Source organism: Panthera tigris, chromosome C1, assembly GCF_018350195.1.
Source record: "Panthera tigris isolate Pti1 chromosome C1, P.tigris_Pti1_mat1.1, whole genome shotgun sequence".
Lineage (NCBI taxonomy): Eukaryota > Metazoa > Chordata > Mammalia > Carnivora > Felidae > Panthera > Panthera tigris.
Genome location: NC_056667.1, coordinates 59,189,298 through 59,209,223, shown reverse-complemented (window position 1 = coordinate 59,209,223; position 19,926 = coordinate 59,189,298). Strand labels below are relative to the sequence as shown.

Below are 19,926 nucleotides of genomic sequence, written 5' to 3'. Positions count from 1 at the left end.
CTGTAAATAAAAAACAAAAATATAAGGCAAAACTGAGTAACTACTTTTAATTATGCTTATAAAAACATCACAACAGTTGTAAGCCCTTTCAAATTCAGGAAGGCTTTTTTTTTTTCCTAAAGTATTGAATTTTTTTAAAATTCTGTTTTCTGTTTTAACTCATAATAGTGTGCCTTTCTGAAATATGTTACCTGGATGTTAACAATAATTGGAACAAATAAGGTGTTAGCTGTAACGTTATATAGAACACGGTCTTATTTGCGTTTCTTAAAATAGATCCTTGGAAAATACCCTGTAATATACTTTTAATGGCAACCAAATGCCTGACGTTTTGTGTACTGCTTTATGGAAGAATCCCTTCATTTGGCATATTTCAGAGAACTCTTTATTGTCACTTTCCTGCTCATACTAAAGAGGTATGAACAATTGTTACAAAGGAAACTGCTTTTGTTGTAATGGATAAATAAGTAGCAAGTATTTCTGGCTTGATAGGTGTGTCAGTTCAATGAAGAGCTGCCTTTAAAAACCCAATATCTACACTGATTTAATGAGAATATAATATGTTAATATTGTATTCATAAGGTGGAAATTATCACTTGAACATATTATTTAATTAAATCTTAGCATATAAATATAACATTGTTAATACGATGAAAAGTCACTATTTTAAAGGTTCCATAAATATTTAAATAACCTTTACATATTTTGCCATGTACTGGAATATAAAAGCATTAACCTGAATTTTAAATTGAGGCTAGTAGTAGTAATAATAATAATGTAACTGGGAAATGTCACATCAAGCGTCCCAGAAAGCATTTTTTAATTTTTTTAATTTTTATTTTTTTAAATCTTGTTTATTCATTTTTGAAAGACAGAGGGAGACAGAGCACAAGCAGGGGTGGGGTGAAGAGAGAGGGGGACACAGAATCCGAAGCAGGCTCCAGGCTCTGAGATGTCAGCACAGAGTCCGACGCAGGGCTCGAACTCCCAAACCGCAAGAGATCATGACCTGAGCTGAAGTCGGATGCTCAACCGACTGAGCCACCCAGGCGCCCCCCCAGAAAGCATTTTTTAAGTGAGTTTAAACACAGAAATTCTTTGTAAGTAAAGTAGTATTACATAATGCCTAAATATATAGTTTGTACAACTCAAAGTCCTGGTTTTAATCCCTGTTCTGCCACTTAACACTTATGGGACTTCAAGCCAGCTCCACTTATAGGCCTTGGGTCCCTCATATGGGAAAAGGTATAATAACCCCTAAATCACAATAATATTAACTAAGATACTGTTTGTACTGCAGCATTCTTGGCAAAGAGTAAGCAGTACTCTTTATAATAGTAGTACTCTAAATAATAGTACGGAGATAATAATGTTAATAGGTACCACTTTAAAATGTAAAAAGTTATATGATTAAATATATTTTGGAAATGTTGCATAAAAAAAGATGAACAGCTTTTTTTTTTTTCTTCCTTCAGAGGTCCTCAGAGCTTTTAAGATGCTAATGTGCATTGTGAATCTTTAAAAATTCTACAGTTCCCAAATTTAATTAACTAGGGAGCCACTTTTCTTTCTTTCTTTCTTTCTTTTTTTTCTCCCAGAGAACATCTCTTGGGACTAGTGTTCTTCCCACACACTTTCTTAAATTATTTCTTAAGTAAACACCTACCTATTAATCATAATTCATGTAAAATTAATATTACTTAGGTTTTCAACTGCTTGAAGTATAAAAAAAGTTAAATGCAAAATGTCAAATGTCAGAATAATGAAAGTTTAAAAAACTTTTTCATGAACATGACAGTCTGATAACCAGAATTTTAAGAATAAAATTTCCAACTGTACCAAAATTAGTCTTTTCATTCTAGAAGTGCCCATAGTCACCAGAGCATAATATTTAATTCATACCTTCTGTTATTAATAACTGTTATTAATAAATCTATTTACTTATAGTTACTTTATGTTAGCCAAAGTATTACATTATAGTGCTTGACATTATTTACTGTCACAATTCTATGTAGGTTTCAAAAGTGTCTATTTTTTTAGGAAATAATTATAAACCTAAGAAGTATTAAGGTGAGTTTTATTTTGCCCTCCAAAAAAAAAAAAATAGATTACTTACATAGTTGAATATAAAACCAGGCTATTGAAAAGAGTAATTAGTTATATATAAATTTGAAATTTAAGCCTTGGAATCTCGAATACTATCTTCAACTTGTGTTATATTTATTCTAACTTGTCTGCCTATGTGCAGTTTGGAAAATATACTTTTCACATTGCATCAAAGGGATGCACTTTATTAAAAAGCTGACTTCCCTTTGCTTTCTGGAAAGCTCCCAGCTCTTTGATACAGCACAAGACTCTTCACAGCCTTGCACATGCCCACTCTCCATCCCCAGCACTAGAGCAAACACTATGTACTTCATCAGTTTATGCTCTCACTGTTTAGACTTTTATGGGTCCCTGCACACTTTCTGTCCTTTGTGTATATTGTTCTTATTGCTAAGTTAAATACAATTCATCATTAATGATTCCACCTAGACACCACTATTTATAGAAATATTCTCTAACTTCTGAATATAAAACTGGATTTAATGCCATTAAGTGTGCCCCAGTTTCACAATAATACTTCTGTTATTTGCAGTGGCCATGCTGTATTGTGATAAACTGTTAAGTGCCTAAGAATGTGAGCTTTCTGAGAGTAGATACTGTGGTATATTAATTCCTCGCGTCTCATTGGTATCTTGTTCATAGTGGCTATTTGTAATCAACCTCACTAAGTATTTAGAAATATTTCCAATAGCTTGATGTACCTTAAGAATTTGTGAACCCTCCAGGTTTTCCATCTCGTATCTGAGAGTGTTTGATCTACTAAGTCAGTATTCCCATGTGAATGCTATTACATAACGTTGAACGATGGTTCTTTCAAACCTTAAACTTCCCTTTTCCAAGGATATCAGCTCACCCACTGATATTCTGAATTATTCTAATACCAACTGTGTCTTTTTCAGGCACTTGCTGGTAATGAACTTCTCAGACATGCTGAGCCCAGTAATATCCTTTGAATTCTTACGTTCTCTCTCAGCCCCCTTTCCGGGTAGAGTCTCAGAGTGTTCATCAGCCCCCATGCTGCCCAAATTGAACTTCACTGCCATGAGCAAAATCGTGCAGAGGGTACTATATTAAATAATTTAAACAAACAAACAAAGCCCCCCCCCCAAAAAAAATCTAAAAACTTGAAAGGAATATTAGTTTTAAATATGTACTTAATTTTACTGTTACTTTATTCTTTAGCCCAAATCAGTAACTTCTATGGCATCACCTTTCCAATTTCCATTGTCAGTTGCACCGAAATGCTATTTGGGGGCCTCTTTTAAATGAGAGATCTCAGCATGGAGATACTAGTAAAGACTAGTACACATATTGTTGTGAGTTGCCATGTGTATCAGGTTTAAATTATCTTAAAAAATCTAACTGTGGTCATGATTACTTCCTATGCTTAAAGAAACCATTCCCATCCATCTATCCCTCTCCCAGGCTTTCATCACTAAATAAGTGCTCATGACCTTCTACGCTTGTCCATCATGACCCCTCAGAGTTGTGACCAAAGTCGTTTCTTCTTAGGGCCACACAATTCTGCTGTCGGAATAAATCCTTTCTTTCCACTTTCTAGTGTGGGTGGGCCAGTGGGGAAATGAGGGAAGAAAAAAAAAAAAAACACAGAATATAAATAGCCAGGGGAGAATATTGCAATGCTTTAGTTGAGCCTGGCAGGTATAGAGGGTTGAATACTGCACATAAGGCCAAGTGTTCATTTTTATCCATTTTCATCCCATTTTATTTAGTGAACAGAAGGAGGAAAAAGAAAGAGTATGACTTTGTACTAATTAGAAAAACAAAGATAAAAAAGGACATTTTGCAGTTGGACGTTTTGTGGGCACTGTTTGTTCTTTCCTTTCCTTCTGTGTTTTATTTAGCACTGTGTTTTATTTAGCATTTTGACTTTTTCCCCTACATGTATCCTCACCTCATTTTATCAGCTGTCTTTAGCGGCATCTGACCTATCTCCCAGGCTTGGGATGTGGCAACCACGGGTGTCAGCAGCTCTTCACAGCTGGCGAAGCCTTGCTTTTTCACTTGATTTCTCCCATTAAAAAGAGAAAACAAAACAAACAAAACAAAGCAAAAGAACCAAACACCTGTTTTGACTCACCTCCCTTCCTTTTCTCCAACTGCAAATTAAACTGACAAGCTGGCTGGACAGTGGCAGAGGGGACTTAGTTTTCAGTCAAATTATTTCTGTCTCTGTTGCCCATGTATTCTTTTCCTGTCATTTCCTCCATGTAGGTTTTTGACAGCTGGAATTATTTTTATTGTGCATTCCAGTTTCTGCTTTTAATAACTAGGATTTTTTTTCACTTCCCAGATTTAAGCAGCCTAGAGTCACTGTCTGACCCCAAAGTTACTAATGTCTACCTGGATTTCATTCATTCTTTGAGAACATAAATGCCCATGATACACCTGTGTTGCCAGGTATTGAGGTTAAAGATGTGAATAACACATGGCTCCTGTTATTGACTAGTTCAGTCTATAATGGCCGGTTAGATACAAAAGGGGTGAATATGTAGAGATGTAGGGAGACAAATGTGGAAGTCCTGAGTGGATAATCCCTTAGGTTACTGTCACAGAATATTTCCTGCCCTATGCATGAAGATGTTTGTATGTGGATAGATGAGAGTAGGGTCTCTGAGGACTACTTTGTCCAAAGAATATTTTTAACTTGAGATTGTGCTTTTGATAAACAAAATCCCTGCAGTTAAAAGTAGAATGATTAAAAAAAGAAGGAAGAAAAACATAAGTTGAGGAATCTATGCTAATTTTGGATTTAAATGAAATCAAAATTAGATTATTATATAAGGATCCATATGCTAACCTTCACAAAGATTGGGAGAGCTTAGAAGAGGATCTGTCCCTGAAATGTAGAGGAAGACAGAATGGTTTGGGGAATCTCCAGGCCAGTTTCTGGAGTTGACAGTAAAGGAAACTCCTTAGATTTGAGTTCTGATTATCCCTGTTATGGAAGATAAAGAGAACTATTAGCTTTGTTGGTCACCTGCTACATGACAATATGATTGCATAAAATATTCTTACAAAAATATCATTTAATCAATATTACAATTCTGTGAGGTTGATATTATTAACACTACTCCTTTTGTCCTTCCTTCCTTCCTTCTTATTAACGCTCCATTTGTCCTTTCTTCCTTCCTTCTTTCCTTTCGTTTCTTCAGATGAGAAATAGTTCAGATAGGCTTAGTGATTCTTAGTGGTGATATGTGCTAGGACCATATTTTAATGCAGGTGTGTTTGACTTCCCTGTTTTCACTAAAGTAATTTCTGAAGAGGTTTTCTGAAACATCTGTGGTATAACCCAGGAGTGTGCATTTAACAGATACTATATGCAATTCTAATGAAGACGGTATTGAGGAGAAATCATGGGACTGTACAAAGTGTTGTACAAAGGGCATTCCATGGGGCAACGCTCAAGTTTTAGTGAGTTTGCTATCAAAGATGGTTATGAAAATTCATAATAATAATATTTGAAATGTGTGAGCATTTGCTGTGTGTCAGGGCATATAGTAAGTGTTTACATAGACTGTCTCTTAATACTTAACACAGATCAACTTGAGGTAGATACCATTCATATTCCCATTCGCAGATGAGAAATTTCAGCTAGGTAGAGTAAGTAAAATAACTTGCTCTGTATCCTAAGATTTATGTGTAGGAAGCTATAATGTAGACTGGGAAAAATGTCACAATGAATACTAACTAGTAGAGCACAAACGAGAAACTGCATGCATTTTATTAGAGTTTTAAGAAAAAAGATTTATTTATTAGCAGTGATGAGAGAGGTTCCATAGTAGTAAATATCTAGATTGGGGCTCCTGAAAGGACATTTTTAACCCTTCTTTGATTAATCTATTTATTAACTATGTGGCCTTGGGTACATCGTGTCCGCTAAACTCAATTTGCCATTCTATAAAAATATAGATAATAATTATTGACACCAATAAGAAGCACCAATGAGTTGTGTATACACACATCATATATTATTATTTCCTCACCATAACAAAAGTGATATTAATGTTCTTTAAGTAAAATTCCAGAGGAAAATAAACAAACAAGTATTTATTCAAGCAACCCATAAACTTACTTTATTTAAATTCAGGATTTCATTATATTTCTTCTAGTTCCTCTTTTTAAAAAATTCTTTTAATGTTTATTTATTCTTGAGAGAAAGAGACAAAGCATGAGCAGGAGAGGGGCAGAGAAGGAGGGAGACACAGAATCTGAGGCAGGCTCTAGGCTTTGAGCTATCAGCACAGGGCCTGATGCAAGGTTGGAACTCAGGAGCGGTGAGATCATGACCCGTGGGATGCGTCACTGACTGAGCCACTCAGCTGCCCCTGTAGTTCTTTATAGTCCAGAACCAGTCCCTGTATTCTTATATACCTAAGACAGCTCACTTGACATCGTTTCTTGAGAAACAAAGAAAATATGCGTCAGGCCTTTGGTAAGGTATTAATGTACTTGTGAAGAAATAGCTAACATTATTAATAAATGATAGAAAATGGCCTTTATCCTAAGAGTATGCTTTGTAGAATTTAATCAGATTTTCTTTAAGCTTCTCAATTTAAAACATGTAGTTTTTGAACAGAAGAAAATTATAGTAAAGGTTTTTTTTTTAACATTAATTGTTCACCTACATATAGGCAGCTGTAGCTTTGCCTCTCTATTCTTTTTGTACTATCTGCAGTACTTCATTTCTTACATGCATTTTTTTTAACTAGTAGCCATAGCTCAATGGGTAACATAGCATAGCAAAGGCAGAAAAAAAAGTCTTAGCTGGCCTAGAGAATGACCTTCTTCAGGAACACCTCTGGTGTCTCCTTCTGCCAATCAACTGAGCTCACAGCTTGACCTAGGCAATTGGCCAGGTTAGACAGAAATAGAGAAACTTTACTTTTCTTTCTTTCTTTCTTTTTTTCTTTTCAGTATCCTTTGAACTTAGAAGGAGAAAAAAAAATGTTTTAAAAGAGTTGAATGTCTGAATTTACCCTGGGATGCTAATTTCAAAAGAACTCCAAACTGGGAGAAATATATGAGAAGTTATGAAAGAAATGGTCATTTGCAGGGAACCCAAAGACATTTACGATTACAAGTAAATTCCTCTCAGCACATTTTATTCTGTGGTAAACCCGGGATTAAATGACATCCTTTCCTTTTTTATTTTTAAATTGTCCCAATATTAATGTTTATTTTCCTTTATCATGAAAGGAAGAAATGATTTATTTTTATAAGGAGATTTTTGACCTTTGAAAGGAAAAGAATAAGGCCTAACAGTAAGGAAACATCTGGAGAAATGTAGGCTTATGAAAACATACAAAAACAAACAAAAATTTGCATCGCTAAGTTTGACCTTGATCTTTCACTTTACACTCTTATAAAAAAGTGCTTGACAATGTACTTCTCCCCACTGTGCTTTGTAGGGAAGGTAAGGATGCTGCAGAGACTATTTGATATTGGCTCAAAGGGACTTGTTAAAGTCATTCTAACCTTGTCTTTGCAAGCCACCATATTGTTTTACAGTTTTTAACGCGGTAAGCCATGACAATACTTTAGAAATGGAGATTCACCTCCACATTTGGGTTACTAGTATTATTTTTCACTGGGACTTTTGGAAACACTTTTCTTCTGACTTGTCAGTTTTTCCCTCATCACATTATGCAGGTAGGTTATTGACTAATTACTGGGTGCTTAATGTTAAAACTCAAAATGTACCTGAACGGAGCCCTTCCTTCCCCAACCCTTAGCATTAGGCTGGGTACTGACCAGGAGAGAAGGTGAGAAGGACACTTTATTTTGCGGCATTAATAAGTATAGAGGAAAATAATTATTCTGATAGAACATATATTACATTTTGTGGTGGAGAATCATGATTATAGGCATTTAAAATGCATGGAATGTTTCTACTCTACCTACGTGGTCCGGAAGTCCTCTTTTACACAAGGTTTATTTACTCTCAGAACTCTGAATTTACCATGTCTTTTTAACACATTCTTGGGGCTGCCAGAGCTGGAGACACTCTCATAGGCTAATGTAAGTGGACACACAGAAGTGCCACAGTACATTAGGAAAATGGAAATCTCTTCTGCTTCATGGTTGAATTTACCCTTCTCCAGAGACTGAATTTATTTGCATATTTTATTTCAAATATATGTGAGTTACACTGAAGAAGGTCTGAAATTAAATACATGCCACGATTAAATGACAGACGTAGCAATGACAAACCTAGTAGTCTCTCATAAATTTTTCTTTTTGTAAGAATTTAAGCCTTTGTTACTTTTTGGTTAAAAAAAAAGTACTTGACAAATGAGTAAACTTTTATTGGAAAAGGTTGGCCACTGAAAGGTATATTTGATAATTACTATTTGTATTACTAACACATGGGAATTGAAAGATAAATTGAATCAAAATATAGGTGATTATATTGTTAATTTTCCTAAGTGGTTCTTTTGCTAAATGTTCTTTCCTGAATCTCTGCATGATTGCCTGCTGCTGAATATTTGAAATATTGAAGTCATTTGGAACATGTTACAGAAGATCAACTTAGTACTTAAGTAAAGGAAATATGGAAGCTGAATTTATAAAAAAATAAACATATTTTTTATAACCATGTATTTATTATAACTCAACTAAAATTCTTTAAAGCAATTCTTTTCCAAGCTTTTAAACAATATTTCATAAATTTCAAATGAATACAAATCTAGATATGTTTAATTATAAAATATAAAGGCTTAATTAAAAATAATAACAATTTTAGGGTGCCTGGGTGGTTCAGTCAGTTGGGCAACCGACTTCACTCAGGTCATGATCTCACAGATCATGAGTTCAAGCCCTGCATCAGGCTCTGTGCTGACAGCTCAGAGTCTGCTTCAAATTCTGCGTCTCCCTCTCTCTCTGCCCCTCCCCCACTCACGTTCTATCTCTGTCCTTCAAGAGTAAATAAACATAAAAAAATTTAAAAAATATATTAACAGATTTTTATATTTTACCATATTATTTAATAAGTATACTTTATAAGGATAAAGAATATATAGATGAAAATTACTTTTAATATCAAATAAGTATTTCCTCAATTAGGATTTTATATATAGCTTAGAGTTATGCATATATTTTAGTGTTTGACTTCTTGATTTTGTATATATACATATGCGCACGCACACACACACACACACACACACACACACACACAATTTATATACATATAATGAATTGGGTGAAAGGAAAAGAAAAGAGAAAAATAAAATTGTGGCTTAGAGTAGTTGTTGGTTATAGGAAGTTCATTTACTCCTATTGCTGTGGACTAAATGTTTGTGTCCCCCGCCCCACCAAAACCCATATATTGAAATGCTTTTCCCTAATGTGGTGGCATGTGGAAATGGGACCTTTGGAGGATCATTAAGCCATGAAAGTGAAGCCCTTATTGTGAGACCAGTGCAATTCTAAGATGAGACAGAGAGCTTGCTTCCTCCTTCTCTCTGCCATGTGAGAACACAGCCAAGATGGCTGTCTGCAAACCAGAAAGAAAGCTCTCCCCAGAAGCTGACCATACTAGCACCCTTATCTCAGACTTCTTAACCTCTAGAATGGTGAGAAAGAAATTTCTGTTGTTTAAGCCACATTGTGTATGGTATTAGTTATAGCAGTGGAACTAAGACATCTATTTTTCTAAACTTCTTTCCTCCTCAACTACGATGGCATGCTGATCACACACACACACACACACACACACACACACAAATGGGAGGAAAGCATTCTTTCTTTTTACCCATTAATCTCTAAATCATTTATTTATTCATTAATCTCTCCCTTACTACATGAAAAATGACTCATGTAAACAAACTATAAATTTGTGGCACTAGGTTCACTATACAACACTGTAACAAAAATAAATCGTATGCTTTCTAAGAATTCTGAATTGAAATAACACATTTTAATTCTATTCATTCTGATCTTTCAGGTTTTGCTTGCATTGAATTGGTTCTGGAAAAGACAATGCAGTGTATATTCCTTCAATTTGTTGTTTTCATGAAGGACTTTATATCATATTTTGTACCATGCTTATTAACATAAGCTCAATGTGATAAAGAAAGTCAATCAGGATAAACAAGTTTAGTTAGTATGGTCTAAAACAAAATTTAATCCTATCTTCCAATAACTTCATGGCTTCTTTCATGGCCATTTTCAAGTTCCTTATTATTCTACCAGCTTGAAAGTATCCAAATATTACCTTTTTATTTTCTTAATGTCTGTATTTTTTCAATGCCATTCTTCACTTCTTTCTTGTGTTTTCCTTTTCCACCAATGTATCCTCTCCTTGCTTATTTAACTTTCTAATTAAATTCTGTCAAGATCCTTTTAGAGTGGCATTGCATGTTTGTTGACAGGCTGCATTTGCTGTGCTGCTTCAGCTTGAGGTTAGGTACAAAAATGTTGATATTTACAAAGCTTTCTATAAAAGTCAATATTGTACCAGGCAGAGCAGAACAACAGCTGAGTTGTGAAGGCTAACCTGTAGATCCAACATTTCACATAGGGTTTAAAGGCATCAAGGTTAACCGGATATTCAAGCATTTGAATAGTATTTTGGGTTATGCCTGAATCAGAAACATTTCTAAAGAAATAAAAATCTGAACATAGAATTTAATTTCCTTCTACCTTTTCTTTAAATCTCTGTTGTTGTTTTTTTTTTCAGTTTTGATTTGCTAACCTTGAAAGTGTCCATCTGAACATTGCCTAGTTTTAAGTGATTCTTTCAAGCCACTTTACAAGTTAATAACAGGTGTCACCTCTTAAAATGTTTTTATTCATATGCATTTAAATTGTACCCCATTAGCAGCAATTATTTTTAGTAAGCTTGGAAACAAGGAGCATTTTACATTTGATGTGTCCTTTGCATTGATTTAAGGAAACCATAAGAGATCAGTGGTCAACTCTTTGGTGCAGTTTGTAAAGAATAATTAATGAATTGCTGAATTGCATTTTTGAAAGTTAGTATTGATTTACTTTTAAGAGTAGACAATCCATATGACATTATTGATTAGCAATATGAATACTAAATTTTTTATATCATTTCCTCATGTTATATGGTTTCATTATTCCAATGCTCTTCCACCAAATTCTTTAAACTCTTATTGAACATTTATTCTGTAGGCTATATAATGAAATTCTACCAAAAAATTACGTGTTTTCTTTCATTGCTCTCTAATGATCATATCTATCAATACACCAGACCATGGGTGGGCTCCTTGAGGTTGTAGATTCTTTTTTTTCACGCTTTATTAATAATTTATTTAATTTACATCCAAGTTAGTTAGCATATAGTGCAACAATGATCTCAGGAGTAGATTCCTTAATGCCACTTACCCAATCAGCCTATCCCCCGCTCCAAAACCCCTCCAGCAACTCTGGTTTTTTCTCTATATTAAGAGTCTCTTATGTTTTGTCCCCCTCCCTGTTTTTATATTGTTTTTCCTTCCCTTCCCCTATGTTCATCTGTTTTGTATCTGAAAGTCTTCACATGAGTGAAGTCTTATTTGTCTTTCACTGACTGACTAATATCACTTAGCATAATACCCTCTAGTTCCATCCATGTAGTTGCAAATGGCAAGATTTCATTCTTTTTGATTGCCATACACACATATATATATACATACATATATATATTTATATATATATCTACATATATATAAATATAAATATATATATATATATATATATATATATATATATATACACACACACACACACACACACACACCACATCTTCTTTATCCATTCATCTGTCAGTGGTCATTTGGGCTTTTTCCAAATGTTGGCTATTGTTGATAGTGCTGCTATAAACATTGGGGTGCATGTGCCCCTTCGAAGCAGCATACCTGTATTCCTTGGATAAATACCTAGTAGTGCAATTGCAGGGTTGTAGGGTATTTTTAAATTTTTGAGGAATCTCCATACTGTTTTCCAGAGTGGCTGCACCAGTTTGCATTCCCACCAGAAGTGCAAAAGAGATCCTCTTTCTCTTCATCCTGGCCAACATCTGTTGTTGCCTGTGTTGTTAATGTTAGCCATCTGACAGGTGTCAGGTAGTATCTCATTGTGGTTTTGATTTGTGTTTCCCTGATGATGAGTGATGTTGAGCATTTTTTCATGTGTCCGTTGGCCATCTGGATGTCTTCTTTGGAGAAGTGTCTATCCATGTCTTTTGCCCATTTCTTCACTGGTTTATTTGTTTTTATGGGTGTTGAGTTTGATAAGTTCTTTATAGATTTTGGTTACTAACCCTTTATCTGATATGTCATTTGCAAATATCTTCTCCCATTCCATCGGTTGCCTTTTTTTGCTGATTGTTTCTTTCACTGTGCAGAAGCTTTTTATTTTGATGAGATCCCAATAGTTCATTTTTGCTTTTGTTTCCCTTGCCTTCGGAGACGTGTTGAGTAAAAAGTTGCTGTGACTGAGGTCAAAGAGGTTTTTGCCTGCTTTCTCCTCTAGGATTTTGATGGCTTCCTGTCTTGCGTTTAGGTCTTTCATCCATTTTGAGTTTATTTTTGTGCATGGTGTAAGAAAGTGGTCCAGGTTCATTTTTCTGCATGTTGCTGTCCAGTTTTCCCAGTACCACTTGCTGAAGAGACTGTCTATTATGTTGGGTATTCTTTCCTGCTTTGTCAATGGTTAGTTGGCCATAGGTTTGTGGGTCCATTTCTGGGTTCTCTATTCTGTTCCATTGATCTGATGTCTGTTTTTGAGCCAGTACCATACTGTCTTGATGATTACAACTTTGTAATACATCTTGAAGTCTGGGATTGTGATACCTCCAGCTTTGGTTTTCTTTTTCAAGATTGCTTTGGCTATTTGGGGTCTTTTCTGGTTCCATACAAATTTTAGGATTCTTTTCTCTAGCTCTGTGAAGAATACTGGTAATATTTTGATAGGTATTGCATTGAATATGTAGATTACTTTGGGAAGTATTGACATTTTAACAATATTTGTTCTTCCTATCCAGGAGCGTGGGATATTTTTCCATTTTTTGTGTCTTCTCCAGTTTCTTTCATGAGCTTTCTATACTTTTCAGTGTATAGATTTTTCACCTCTTTGGTTATATTTACTCCTAGGTATTTTATGGGTTTTGGTGCAATTGTAAATGGGTTCAATTCCTTGACTTCCCCATTCTGTTGCTTCATTATTGGTGTATAGGAATGCAGCCTATTTCTGTGCATTCATTTTATATCCTGTGACTTTGCTGAATTCATGGATCAGTTCTAGCAGTTTTTTAGTGGAATCTTTTGGGTTTTCCATATAGAAAATCATGTCATCTGCAAAGAGTGAAAGTTTGACCTCCTCCTGGCTGATTTGAATGCCTTTAGTTTCTTTTTGTTGTCTGATTGCTGAGGCTAAGACTTCCAATACTATGTTGAATAATAGTGTTGAGAGTGGACATCCCTGTCTTGTTCCTGACCTTGGGGGGAAGCTCTCAGTTTTTTTCCCATTGAGGATTAAATTAGCGGTGTGCCTTTCATATATGGCTTTTATGATCTTAAGGTATGATCCTTCTATCCCTACTTTCTTGAGGGTTTTTATCAAGAAAGGATGCTGTATTTTGTCAAAGTCTTTCTCTGCATCTATTGAGAGGATCATGTGGTTCTTGTCCTTTCTTTTATTGATGTGATGTATCACACTGATTAGTTTGCAGATATTGAACCAGCCCTGCATCCCAGGTATAAATCCCCACTTGGTCGTGGTGAATAATTTTTTTAATGTATTGTTGGATCCGGTTGGCTAGTATCTTTTTGAGGATTTTTGTATCCATGTTCATCAGGGATATCGGTCTATAGTTCTCCTTTTAAGTAGGGCCTCTGTCTGGTTTTGGAATCAAGGTAATGCTGGCTTCATAGAAGATGTTTGCAAGTTTTCCTTCCATTTCTATTTTTTGGAACAGCTTTGAGAGTATTAAGTGTTAACTCTTCTTTATATGTTTGGTAGAATTCCCCTGGAAAGTCATCTGGCCCTGGACTCTTGTTTTTTGGGAGATTTTTGATTAATAATTTATTTCTTTAAGTTATGGGTCTGTTCAAATTTTCTATTTCTTCCTATTTCAGTTTTAGTAGTTTATATGTTTCTAGGAATTTGTCCATTTCTTCCAGATTGCCCATTTTATTGGGGTATAATTGTTCATGATACTCTCTTATTATTGTTTGTATTTCTGCTGTGTTGGTTGTGATCTCTCTGCTTTCATTCTTGATTTTATTTAATTGGGGCCTTTCCTTTTTCTTTTTTGATCAAACTGGCTAGGGATTCATCAATTTTGTTAATTCCTTCAAAGAACCAGCTTCTGGTTTCATTGATACGTTCTACATTTTTTTTTTTTTTGCTGTTATTGTTGTTTGTTTGTTTGTTTGTTTTTTGATTTTGATAGTGTTGATTTCTGTTCTAATCTTTATTATTCCCTGTCTTCTGCTGGTTTTGGATTGTATTTACTGTTCTTTTTCCAGCTATTTAAGGCGTGAGATTAGGTTGTGTATCTGAGACCTTTGTTCCTTCTTTAGGAAGGCCTAGATTGCTATATACTTTCCTCTTATGACTGCCTTTGCTGCCTCCCGTAGGTTTTGAGCTGTGCTGTTATCATTTGCATTAGCTCGCATGTACTTTTTAACTTCCTCTTTAACTTCTTGGTTAGCCCATTCATTCTTTAGTAGGATGGTTTATTCTCCAAGTATTTGTTATCTTTCCACATTTTTTCTTGTGGTTGATTTTGAGTTTAATAGCATTGTGGTCTGAAAATACGCATGGTATGATCTTGATCTTTTTGTACTTGTTGAGGGCTGATTTGGTCCCCGTATGTGATCTATTCTGGGGAACTTCCCATGTGTACTGGAGAAGAATGTGATTCTGTTGCTTTAGGATGGATTGTTCTGAATATATCTGTTAAGTCCATCCGGTCCAGTGTGTCATTCAAAGCCATTATTTCCTGATTTTCTGTTTAGATGATCTGTCCATTGCTGTAAGTGAGTTGTTGAAGTCCTCTACTATTATGGTATTATTATCAATGAGTTTCCTTATGTTTGTGAGTAATTGATTTGTATATTTGGGTTCTTTCACATTTGGAGCATAAATTTTTACAATTGTTAGGTCTTCTTGGTGGATAGACCCCTTAATTATGATATAATGCCCTTCTTCATCTCTTGTTACAGTCTTTATTTTAAAGTCTACATTGTCTGATACAAGTATGGCCACTCCGGCTTTCTTTTGGCGACCATTAGCATGATAGATGGTTCTCCATCCCCTTATTTTCAATCTGTAGGTGTCTTTAGGTCTAAAGTGGGTCGTTTGTAAACAGCATATAGATGGATCTTGTTTTCTTATCCATTCTGTTACCCTGTGTCTTTTGATTGGAGCATTTAGTCCATTGATTTTTAAAAGTTTTTTTTTTTTTTAATGTTTATTTATTTTTGAGAGAGAGACAGAGACAGAGTGCAAGCAGGGGAAAAGCAGAGAGAGGGAGACAGAGAATCCAAAGCAGGCTCCAGGTTCCAGGCTCCAAGCTGTGAGCACAGAGCCTGATGTGGGGCTCAAACTCATGAACTACGAGATCATGACCTGAGCCGAATTCAGATGCTTAACCAACTGAGCCACCCAGGTGCCCCTAGTCCATTGATGTTTAGAGTGAGTACTGAATGATATGAATTTATTGACATTTTGTTGCCTGTAGAGTTGAACTTTCTGGTGGTGTTCTCTGGACCTAATTTTAGTCTTTGCTGCTTTTTTTTTTTTTTTTCCTGTCTTTTCTCCCCTCAGACAGCCCCCGTTAAAATTTCTTGCAGGGCTGGTTTAGTGGTCATGAACTCCTTTAATTTTTGTTTGTCTGGGAAACTTTTTATCTCTCCTTCTTTTTTGAATGACAGCCTTGCTGGATAAGAATTGTTGGCTGTATATTTTTCCAATTCAGCACATTGAATATATCCTGCCACTTCTGGCCTGCCAAGTTTCTGTGGATAGGTCTGTAGCTAACCTTGTCTGTCTTCCCTTGTAGGTGAAGGACTTTTTTTCCCTTGCTGCTTTCATGAATCTTTCCTTGCCTGAGTATTTTCTGGATTTGACTATGATATGCCTTGTCGATGGTTGGGTTTTGTTAAATCTAATGGCAGTCCTCTGTGCTTCCTGGATTTTGATGTCTGTATCTTTCCCCAGTTTATGAGAGTTTTCTGCTATGATTTGCTCACAATACCCTTGTACCCCTTTTTCTTTCTCTTCATCTTCTGGGACCCCTATGATTCTGATGTTCCTTTTTAATGAGTCACTGATTTCTCTAACTTTTAAATCATGCTCTTTTGCCTTAGTCTCCCTCTTTTTTCTGCTGCATTGCTCTCCATAATTTTGTCCTCTATATCATTGATTCACTGCTCTGCTTCATCCTTGTTTGCCGCCATGGCTGCCATTAAAGATTGCAGCTCAGTTATAGCATTTTTTATTTCATCCTGACTTTTACTTTTTTTTATCTCCGCAGAAGGGGATTCTAATCCATTTTCAACTCCAGCTAGTATTCTTATTATCGTGATTCTAAATTCTGATTCAGACATCTTGCTTGTATCTGTGTTAAGTTCCTGGCTGTCATTTCTTCCTGTTCTTTCTTATGGTGTGAATTCCTGCATTTCGTCCTTTGAAGGAAGAAAAGTAGTTAATAAGGTAAAAGAAAAATTAAAACTAAAATATTAAAAACAAGACAAAAAAAGTCAAATAAAGGACACTAGATCCTAGGTGTGTTTTGGTCTGGTTGTTGAAAGGAGCTTGATAGATAAGAAAAAAAAAAGGGAAAGATAAGAAAAAAAAAATGAAAAGGTTGAAAATTTGAAAAAATGAATACAATGAAATAGAATAAAATGAAATAATGGAAGTAAAATAGAATTTGAAAAATTCACAGAAAAGTAAAAAATATAGGAGAAAAAATTAAAGAAAAATATTTTTAATAAAAATGGAAAATAAAAATAAATATTTTCTCTTTCTGTATTCAAAAATAAGAAAAAGAAAAAAAAAACTGAATAGATGACCAGCGAACAGACTGAAATACAATTGAAATTACATCGTTTTTCCCTAGAAGTCAAACTATGAAGCACTTTATAGTCTGTAAACTAAGCAGGTGGACAGACTTGTGTTGTTCCTGAAGAGCGAGGTTGGCCCAGTTGCGTGGGGCTTAGTGTAACGGCTCTGTTCTCCACTAGATGGCGCTGCTTAGTTTACTAAGGTGGATTTTGTGGCGTCTGTAGGTGTGCATGGGCATGCACGGGAGTGGTGAAAATGGAGTCACCCAGGTTCTAGTCTCTAGGATTGGAACTCTGTGCTTCTCCGACCACCAGTCACACAGGCTTCTTTGTCTCTGGGTTCTGTCCACTCCCCACTTTTAAACTGTTTGTCATCAGGTTGCCAGGTAGCACCTCCCTCCTGAGTTTTATCTAAGATGCGGCTGTGTTTCCTGACCCCTCGCTTCTGAGGAACTGCAGCTTTGACCCACTCGTGTTTTCTGGTGGAGGGTCTCACCGAGCAATGGCCAGGTGCCGGCCGTACCCAGGAACGTTGGAGGGACCATGTGCTGCCGATGCACAGAGGCAGCCCACCCCAGAAAATCTTCACCCAATCATGTAGCCGGAGTGTTTCAGGGATTATGGAAAATCACAACACACATCTGGCACCAGGCTTCGCATTTAAAGTCCTTGTTCCAGCACCAGCCAATGTGGTTGTTCTCCAGGGTCTGTTGTGACCTTTGGGAGGCCACACAGCCTCTACCAAATGTCCTCCCAGAAGGGGAACGGCCTCTCTTGTCTGTGGCCCTTGGACCCATCACACCTCACTCTCTGCTCCTGGAGATTCACCCTTCCCACCAGAGCACCGCCAGGTATTGAGCTGCAGAGTTTCAGACTCTGCACTCCCACTGTTTATAGAGTCTTAATGGAATTTCAACCCTCTCCGTTCTCCTTTCTCCCTTTTTTGCTCAGTTCCTTGTGTACTCTTTCTTTTCTCTCCAGCTGCTTTCTGCAAGGGGCAGGGGGAAGTGCTTTCCTGTACTCTCCCCCTGTCCCTGTCCTCTCTCTTCAAGCAAAAACAGCTTCCTGCCCTCCACAGCTTCTCTCTCCCCTAGTTCACCTCTCTGCACCGTGTACCTGCTGAGTTCTGTGGTTCAGGTTGTGCAGATTGTTGTGTTAATCCTCAGATCAGTTTTCGAGGTGTGCAGGATGGTTTAGTGTTGATCTGGCTGTATTTCTGGCTGTATTTCAACAACTTCCACGGTGTTCTGTCATCTTGGCCCCTCCAAGGCTGTAGATTCTATCACAATGCTAAAGTACACCAGGTGTTCAATAACTCCAGTTAATTAGTTGAAATTAGAGTCATCATTTTATTTTCCCAGGTAGCATTGTTGAGTTGTGCTTTACTCATTCTCTATAGTTGGTGGACTCTTAGGAATTCAATGAGAGGAACTAAAGAAGATATGTAATTGGGAAAAGGCAATAGTTATCACCTTACTGTACTTTAACATTTTATTGTGTATTTTTCAGATTTTATAACAAATTTCCTACATCCTTATATAATTTTTTTAAATAAGTAATAAAAAATAAAAGTGACTTCATTACCAGACTCCCAACTTCTCTTCTCCCTCTATTGCAGTATAACACAATTTAAAGGCAGGAAAGAAATCAGCCTAAGTCCAGGCCCAAATTCATTTTCTTCCAAAGCAGTTTAAGAATTTTCAAATATGGCCAAGGAACTGTTTATGTTAAACTTAGAGAAGTGGTGTCAAGAAAAAAAAAACAAAAAACACCAGAACTAGAATTTGATTAATATCCCAATTTCAAAAAGAAAATAAAAGAAAGGAAAATACTACACTGAGCTAGTGCTAGGTTTTAAGGCTGATGCCTCAAAAGCTCAAGAAGGATGATTAATAGTCAGTAAACAAAGTGAAAGGTATGTATTTTCAGTAACTAAAAGTGACTGCATGGAAAGCCAAGCCTCTGAGTTGAAAGTAAAGAAAAAAAAAAGGTATATTGGTCAAAATGCAAATAACACTGGAATCTTGGGAATAGGAAACAGTGTATGTTAGAAATTTTCAGAAGACAGAATCAACAAACCCGAATGAAAATAGATGCTTGTAAATAGATGAGGAGTTTTAGTTCTGAAACCAGGACCCATCTGTCACAGTCTTTGCTTATTCTGATATATTTAACTTTCTTAAAATCTTCTGGTGTTATGTCATCTTCCCAGGCAGGAAAAAAAAAAAAAAAAAAAAGGAGAGAAAAAAAAACAGTAATGCTTCAATTACCTTGAAAAATAATCGCAAGACTGTCTGTGGGAATTAATAGTGGACATTATTAAACATGAAAGGGTTGAGTGAAAGGGGTAGGTTATGAAATCCTATTCAAAATTGAACTCTTTTAAAATAGAAGATATTTTTCCCTTCATTGAAGCTTGGAGTGGGCATTCTTCTATTCCTTTTCAGTCCTGTAATTTTGTGATGTCAAAATAATTGGAACTCAGAAAGTACATTTTAGAAATTGATATCTGTCAGTGAGGCAATACTGAAAACCATTGTAAGCCCGGAATTTGTGTACTTCATAGATGATGAAATATAAGCTAATTCATTTAATCATATAGTCACACATTTAGGAAAACTATACTGATCATTAACTACGTTTCAGACACTGTGCTAAGATACATGTCTTAGAGCTTATGAGTTAATAGAAAATTATGTACCTGAGTTATTATAATTCCATGTCTGTGTTATGTCTAACTTTATTTAAATATATACAAACACATTTAAAATTGTAT

The 19,926-nt window shown here is 35.7% G+C and overlaps 1 protein-coding gene across 6 annotated transcripts in view; it reads left to right on the top strand.

Moving 5' to 3' along the window:
- Window positions 1-19,926, top strand: part of NEGR1 (neuronal growth regulator 1) — an 836,662-nt gene that overhangs the window by 261,707 nt on the left and 555,029 nt on the right. Inside the window, exon 1 of one of the 6 annotated variants that reach the window (XM_042997574.1) lies at window positions 17,833-18,001. The exons of the other annotated variants lie outside the window; for them this stretch is intronic. Within the exon in view, the coding sequence (XP_042853508.1) occupies window positions 17,838-18,001 (164 nt within the window). The 5' untranslated portion in view covers window positions 17,833-17,837. Of the gene's footprint in view, window positions 1-17,832; window positions 18,002-19,926 lie in introns of those variants that run through there. 6 annotated transcript variants of the gene reach the window in all.